Below are 8,100 nucleotides of genomic sequence, written 5' to 3'. Positions count from 1 at the left end.
TACTCCAGATGAAAGGTACACTGGGATGGGGATGGAAGGGATGATGGGAGTTTAAAGAGGACGAAGCCACAGAGTTCCCTGCATGTTGACAATTTGTCAACCTCTGATATCATAGGTTTTACTTTTTCCTTCCCCATTTTCTGTCATGCCTCCAATTTTTATTATGAGAATCACAGAAGGACACCAAAAGTGTTTCATCACCAAGGAGAAGCTCAAGCTTAATTATAATTTACACAGGTTCTAAAGTAACTATGGGCAGGAGGGCTAGAAACGTTGTTCAGTGATAGAGTCTTGCCTAGCATACATGAGGCCCCAGCACCGCAAAAACCAAATAAAATAACAATAGGCAGGAAAATCTAGACTGAACAGTTTATTTAACATTTTTACTAAAACATTTACTAAAATTAACCTTATCAGTTAAATATACTGCTTCTAGGTCCTTCATCTCCTAAGAATGTAAGTTGTCTGCCATAGCCAAAAGTGAGCACTCGGGCATCAAAGGCCATCCAAAAGTCTTACTATGAATATCATCGAGCTACTAAGCGAACAATGCAATTTTGACCAAAAATGGTGGTCACAGTAATCTAGAAACTTTATTCCTTTTTGTCAAGGAGGGGGACACTAAGGATTAAACCCAGGGATGCTTTACCACTGAGCATCCTCAGTTCTTTTTTTGTTGTTTTTTATTTTGAGGCATTGTCTCACTAAGTTGCTGAGGCTGAACTTGAACTTGCAATCCTCCTGCCTCAGCCTCCTAAGTCACTGGAATTACAGGTGTGCATCACCACACCTGGCTCAGAAATTTATTCCTAAGCATAAATATGCCCAAAATATTTAGACATGATTTAGTAAAGTCAATAATTTTCCTATACTGAGAAACTAAATTATTACTTGTCAGAACCTATATAATTTGGTTAAGTTCCTGAAACAAAAGCTATTGTACACACCTGTAATCCCAGCAGAATGAGAGGTTGAGACAGGAGGATCACAGATTCAAAGCCAGTCTCGACAGGTTGGCAAGACTGTAAGCAACCTAGTAAGACCCTGTCTCAAAATTTAAAAAAATACATTTTATAAAAGCAGGTGCTGAGATGTGGCTCAGTGGTTAATTGCCCAGGTTAAACCCCTAGTACTACCCACCCCCCTCCAAAGGGGAAAAAAAAAAAAAGCTGTCTCTACAAGTTTACTGGACAAGGTAGAATAACAAGTCAAAATGAAGAAACCAAGGGCTGGGGTTGTACCTTAGTGGTAGAGTGCTTGCCTAGCACTTGTGAGGCACTCACTGGGCTCAATCCTTAGCACCACATAAAAATAAAGAAGTCAATCTTTCAATATCGTTAAAGAAGCAAGGATAAGGAAAATAAGATTAGGAATGCATACTTTGTGTTTATGGGAGAAGTGGTTTCTTATCTTGCTAGCATGGGATGAATAAAGTCATCAGAGAACCCTGAAATTCTGAGAGTACCTTGGTAAAACTTCTGCCTTGGAAAGAAAACAATGATCTCAAAAACCAAATGGGGATAAGGGTGAGCTCAGTGGTAGAGCACTGGCTTAGTATGTGCTAAGTTTACCTAGCATGCCCAGGGTTTGATTCCCAGTACTGGTAGAGCACTGGCTTAGTATGTGCTAAGTTTACCCAGCATGCCCAGGGTTTGATTCCCAGTACTGAAAAAAACAAACCAACCAAATGAGGAGCAAAACATTTGACATAGGATCTCACAAGGCAGGAAAGAAGGCAAGGAGGCACTTGCTGGCAATATAGAGGAAGCAACTGCATATCACCTGAAAACCTTTTTCTATTTTCCTGTTCCCAAAATTAAACAATGTACGATATACTAAAAATGTTCCATAAATATCACAAGGGGCATAAGGCCTCAAACCTAGGCCTGAAACACACATTAGAAGCCCAGCTCAAGCAGTTAATAAAGGAATGAAGAAAACTCTGCCCCATTCAAATGACAAAACATGCCACCAGACAGATATCTGCAACTAGGTGCAATTAGGATAAAGCTTCACTTACGCATGACTTCCATGACCCGGTGACGCAGAAAGGTACGGCTGCTCTGGAGTGCTCCAAAGCGTTTCAAGTCCAAGTCCCAGACGTTTTCTGAGGGATAACCATGTACCATCCATTCAGCAAGATACCTGTGGGGACAGGTATCTTAGGTGGGGGACAAAAAGTTGTTGGGTCTCAGATGTGATACACAAGAGAATTAAAGCAATATTCTACAAATCAAGACAATATTCTACAAATCAAGAACTAGTGGAATCAAAAGATCCTACAATGTCACCAACAGTTGAGCAATTTGGGGCAATTTTCTTAACTTTTTTATAATAAAAAAACATGGACCCAAAGTATCTCAGAAAAACACTATGAGAATTTTAGCTGTAAGAAGAGTCCCTAGAAAGTTTTTGACATAAGCCACATCAATGAAGAAATAAGATTAAAACAGGGGCTGAGGATGTGGCTCAAGCGGTAGCGCGCTCGCCTGGCATGCGTGCGGCCCGGGTTCGATCCTCAGCACCACATACAAACAAAGATGTTGTGTCTGCCGAAAATTAAAAAAAAAATAAATATTAAAAAATTCTTAAAAAAAAAAAAAAAAAGATTAAAACATACATAAAATGTAGTTTTTCTGTAAAACAGTCACCTAGTGAAATTATATAGCTCTCTGACCACATACATCTCTTTTGCTCCAAATGTTTTTGGTAATTCCTCTTCTGTGGTTTTCAGAGCCATTCTACAACCACTGGAGAAAACTGGGCCTCATTATTTAAAAAAAATTAAAGTATGATAAAAGCTATATTTTGATCCTTGAACAACACGGGTTTGAATTGTAAAGTTCCACATTTATATGCTTTTTTTTGGCGGGGCAGGGGGGATTTGCAATAACTTCGGAAAAACAGTTGAATCAGGTAGTCTAGCTACATTAAAAAAATAAGAAAGAATTACGTCATGTATAAAATATGTGATGAGTCTATTTTATCATTTACTTTCACAAAATATATACAAATATATATACAAATCTATTACAGAATTAAAATTTATCAAAACGTATACTCTCTAACCATACATGGTGTCATCTGCACTGGAGATGTAAACAGATCTAAAGATGGAGTATTTAACTGTAATTGCATAAAGTTAACTATAGTATAGACTATACTATTGTGATAATTTTGTAGCCACCTCCTGTTGCTATTTCAGTGAGCTCAAGTGAGCATCCATTTAAACCACCATTGAGTGCTGTTCTTCTCCCCGTAAGCAGCTCATCTACCACAGTAACATGATCTTATAGTTCTCTTGCATTTTTCACTGTTTATGATACATACAACATGGAAAGTAAGTGTTAATTGACTGATTATGTTATCAAGGCTTCCAGTCCACAGCAGATTGTTAGAGTTAAGTTTTGGGGGAGTTCAAAAGTTGTATCCAGAGTTTGATTAGTAGTGGAAGCAGAAAGTGGAGCCTAGCATGCCCTGAGCATCCTGCCACCACTAGCCTAGTCATCCTCACTCAAGAGGAGCTGCCACAGCAGGCCATCACTGCACTAGTGAGCAGGAGACTGAGATTCAGCAGCCACTTGCTGCTCACGCCAAGCCCAGTGCTGGGAGCAATGGCCGGGGTGGCCTCACATTTATTGCCTGTGGGTAGAAACTAAAAAGATCATCACAAAATTTTGGGAGCAGTAGAACAGTTCAATTTAAGAAAAGGATATGGGGCTGGGGATATAGCTCAGTTGGTAGAGTGCTTGCCTAGCATGCACAAGACCCTGGGTTCAATCCCCAGCACCACAAAAAATAAATAAATAAGATAGAATAAAATAAAATAAATGGATATGGTTTCATCAGTGGGAATGATACCAAGGGAGATATATTTGAAGGCCAGCTTGTCATGTAAAAACCCCAGAAGTCCCTTAATGATAAAGAGGATAGAAAAACTGGAGTTTGATGTAGAAAAAGAAAAGGAGGTAGAAGCAACAAATGTGTCAGGATCTGGTAGAGTTCCAGTTCAAGGCAGAAAATATGCAATAGACCATAACCACTTTAGATGTGATTTACATCATAGGGGATCATCCATGCAGTCACCAAAATTACCAGAATAGACTGGGGGAAAGGCTGAGGGGTCAGAACTGATCTCCAAAGAGAAAAAGCACCCCCTCCCCTACCTACTGCGGAGACACCACAGATGTGAACCACAGAACCAACCGGGCAGGGAGATGTGATACAGGGTGCTGATGCTGACAACCATGGTGCAGGGAAGGTGGACCAGTGAGAAATGATGTGTATGGGCTTAAAGACCATGATTCCTAGAGAAGATGGCAACAAAGATAAAATCAAAGAGACTTGAGGTCAGCAGCCATCTCAATCTTAGTAGAGCCACAACTTCAGTTACCCTGCAGATGCCCAGAAAAACCTAAACCATAGGATAGCACAGTGCCAGAGGCAGCCTCTCCATCAGCTTAGACTTCATGGGCTCCCAAGGCTGAGCAGGGTAGGGCTAGGTAAATGCCACCTTACCATCTTCACCATCTAGTCATCCAAAAAGAAAAAATAAATACGAAATGAACAGAAGTTCAGAAGTGAAGACCTGAAGTGCTTGCTTTTTTATCCACTAATGAGATAATTAGAACCATGTGCATTATCTATGCAGCATGGGAGTTTTTGTTATTTTTAATAATTGATACTCTCTGCTGATAACAAATTTGAGATTTTTTTGTTTTTTAAAAAGCCTGTTTGTTCTCAATACACCTGTATAAGCTTTTAAATGCTTTTGTATCTGGTCAGGTTGAAATTTTTAAGAACTCCATTTATAATTTATAATAAACAATTTACAGAATTTTTTTTTTTTTTTTTTTTTTTTTTTGGTGCTAGAGATTGAACTCAGGGTCTCATACTAAGGATACACCCAGTCCCTTATGAACTGATATTTCTTTAAAAAAAAAAAAAGTTAATACTTGCAAGCACCTATTAATAAAGGTCTTAAATCACTTTAAAACAAAATTTATAAGCAAGCTGAGTACACTGACACATGCCTATAAATCCCAGCTATTCAGCAGTAGAAGGATCTTAAAAAGTCAAGGCCAGCCTGGGCAACTCAGTGAGACTCTGTCTCAAAAATAAAATTTTGGGGATGGGGATGTGGCTGTGGTAGAGCACTTGCCTAGCATGTGTGAGGCCCTTGGTTTGGTCCCCAGTGCTGCAAAAATAAATAAATAAATAAATGAAAACTAAAATTTAAAAAAGGATTGGGGATGTAGCTCAGAGACAGAGCACTTATGTAACATGCATGAGGTCCTGGGTTCAGTCCCCAGTACTGTAAAATAATTGAATGAATAAGTTATGAATAAGTTATAAGCAGAAGTTTCAACTATGCAGTTAACCTCTAAATTGTTCAAGGGTCAACTATACAAATAAAAATTATCACCTTAAACTACTTTTACGTGTGTAGTATTAAGTACATGCACATCATCCATCTCTAGAACTCACTCTTCATCGTGCAGACCTGAACACTATACCTGTTAAACAGTAACTTCCTCTACCCTTGCAACCACTACTGTGCTGTTTGTCTACAGATGTGACCATTCCAGGTTCCTCACATAAGTGGAATTGTACAGTATTTACATCCCTTTGTAATTTACTGATTTTTACTAATACCTACTTTTTAAATAATAACATGTCACACAGCTTGATCACCTACCACACTCACAACACACTTGGCTACTTCTAAACTCAAATATACACTTTGAAGGGCCATACTTGTTATGACTGGAAAAAGTACAAAAAAAAAAAAAAAAACCCACACAAGTTCTATGGCTAACTTTAAAACAGAAGTTCGCAAAATATTTTGCAAAATGACACTTCTAGAATATGGGGAGAGCCTCCCATGGTGAATTCTTTGTAGGAGACAATTCTCCAATTATATGTATGTTAATCTTACCATTATCTTTAGCATCTCAGATTAAAAATATTACATAACATCCTAGCAAGTAATCCTAGAAGGGAAAAAGCCCAGCAAGCTGACATGTATTCATAACTGACTCTGCGTGAAGACTTACTTTCCAGCTCCTCCACCAAATGACAGGCCAGCAGAGTTCATCCCTGCCAGGACAAAGTAGCCCTGTACAACAGGAGACTCGCCCATGATGCACCTCATGTCTGGTGTGAAGGTCTCAGGGCAGTTCACCAACTTCATGATCTCCAGAGTCTCCAATTCTGGCATTCTACGCAGGAGGGAACTCAACAGGGGCTCTGAGCAATAAAAACAAACCCAAATAGAGTTTACCTTTAGGGAATCTAAAAACTTTCAAATCTTATATATACATATACAAATACATATATTTTTAAAAAATTTTTTAGACAACCTTTATTTTGTTCATTTATTTATATGTGATACTGAGAATCAAACCAGTGCCTCACACATGCTAGGCAAGTGCTTACCACTGAGCTATAGCCCCAGCTCCAATATATATAGGGAGATTTTTTTAAACTACTACTCCTTTCAGAAAACTTCTCAGGAGGGATTTTTCTAAGAGCCAAGTGGGCTATTTATCAGAAATCAGAAAGCTTGGTGGAATTACAGGACACACCTGCAAAATGCTTCGCATAAAGACAGAAAAAACACACTCTAGAAAGGAAGAGAGCTACTGAATGGCATAATACATGTGGCCACAGAGAGTAATGGAATGAGCCAGTACTGAGTGGAAAAACTCTTTAAGTGGTGCCCAAAGAGATTTCAATGAAAGACAATGTTTTCCTTTGTTGGAATAGCTCCAAGACAGATCCTTACCCATTTTTAATAATGAATCTGTCATCTGGCCATAATTCCTTGGGACAATGGTAAAAGATGAATCCAGGGTAGAGTTGCTTGGGTTCGTGGGGGTGGTAGTGGGGGGGCAGTGTTCATCATATTACTTTAAATACTTTGAAAAGTTTCAAACTTCCCATAAGAAGTTTATTTTTAAAAGAAAGTTCACACAGTGCTGGGAGAGTGTATACCAAGTATGTTCAAGGCCCCAGGTCCAATCCACCACCTATTAAAAAAAAAAAAGCCTTCAAGAATGAAAGCGGGGCTGGGGATGTGGCTTAAGCAGTAGCATGCTCGCCTGGCATGCGTGCGGCCCGGGTTCAATCCTCAGCACCACATACAAACAAAGATGTTGTGTCCGCCGAAAAACTAAAAAATAAATATTAAAAAAAAAAAAGAATGAAAGGGAAATGCATCAGATATACTTTCCTATTTCTTGAATTTGGAACCATGTAACTATTAATTATTGAATAAATAAAATTAAGAGACCACATAATAAAACAATTCTGCTTTTTAAAAAGTTCTTCAGTTTTATATAAAATATGACCAAAAGGCAGTCTCCTAGCCCAAAATTTCTGCAATGATTTAGGGGAAAAAATAATAAACCAAATTTGTTAACCAAGATGTTAGTTCCCTAAACTTGCTAACCAGTAACTGCATCCCTACACTAGGCAAACTATGGAGAATGTTTTGGTGACTACTATTGTACTATTCCTGAAATGCTTTGAGAAATATAACACCTTTGGAAAAAAAATAAAAGTAGAACATCTTAGACAAATAGATGGTATTATCAATACAATGTAATTCACATACCAAAATGATCCCAATCTTCCTGCAGATTCTGAATTTCCAGCTGGTTCTTGCCCTCAGTGAAAATAGGTTTTGGGTTCTTTTCAAAGCCCCCAGACAAGATGCCACCCTGCCAGTTCCGAATATAAATTCTTCCATCAGCATCAACAATAGCTGAGAAGGAAAATGACAAGGGAGTGGGGAGTAGGAAAAACAAACAAACAAACAAGATTTTAGAGGCAAGTCAGCTTTCTAAATGGACATAAAAGAAACAAAATACCCATGAATGGATTTATTAAGGAAATGGCATCCAATACACATAGGCATCAGTCAGCTTAAAAATACCTTTGGAGTTCATGCGGGAGGATCTTCCCAGCAGATTTACAGAGGAGACGGTTTCTCTGATTATCCCTAACTTTAGCAGGAAAAGTCTAGAAGCTTTGCAAAGTCTCACAATCAAACTACATGACTGCCATGTGCCAAGCAAAAGTCTAACAGAAAGGGGA

At 38.5% G+C, this 8,100-nt stretch overlaps 1 protein-coding gene across 2 annotated transcripts in view; it reads right to left on the bottom strand.

Moving 5' to 3' along the window:
- The window catches only part of Pdpr (pyruvate dehydrogenase phosphatase regulatory subunit), a 42,980-nt gene that overhangs the window by 15,523 nt on the left and 19,357 nt on the right, over positions 1 to 8,100 (bottom strand). For both annotated transcript variants that reach the window (XM_027933015.3, XM_071604124.1), the window contains 3 exons: positions 7,619 to 7,768; positions 6,057 to 6,249; positions 2,021 to 2,145 (listed from right to left, as the gene is read on the bottom strand). In XM_027933015.3, the coding sequence (XP_027788816.2) occupies positions 2,021 to 2,145; positions 6,057 to 6,249; positions 7,619 to 7,768 (468 nt within the window). The remainder of the gene's footprint in view (positions 1 to 2,020; positions 2,146 to 6,056; positions 6,250 to 7,618; positions 7,769 to 8,100) is intronic.

This window comes from Marmota flaviventris, chromosome 18 (assembly GCF_047511675.1).
Source record: "Marmota flaviventris isolate mMarFla1 chromosome 18, mMarFla1.hap1, whole genome shotgun sequence".
In the NCBI taxonomy this organism is placed as follows: domain Eukaryota; kingdom Metazoa; phylum Chordata; class Mammalia; order Rodentia; family Sciuridae; genus Marmota; species Marmota flaviventris.
Note: the sequence above shows the minus strand (reverse complement) of the source record. Positions and strands in the feature narration are given on the sequence as shown.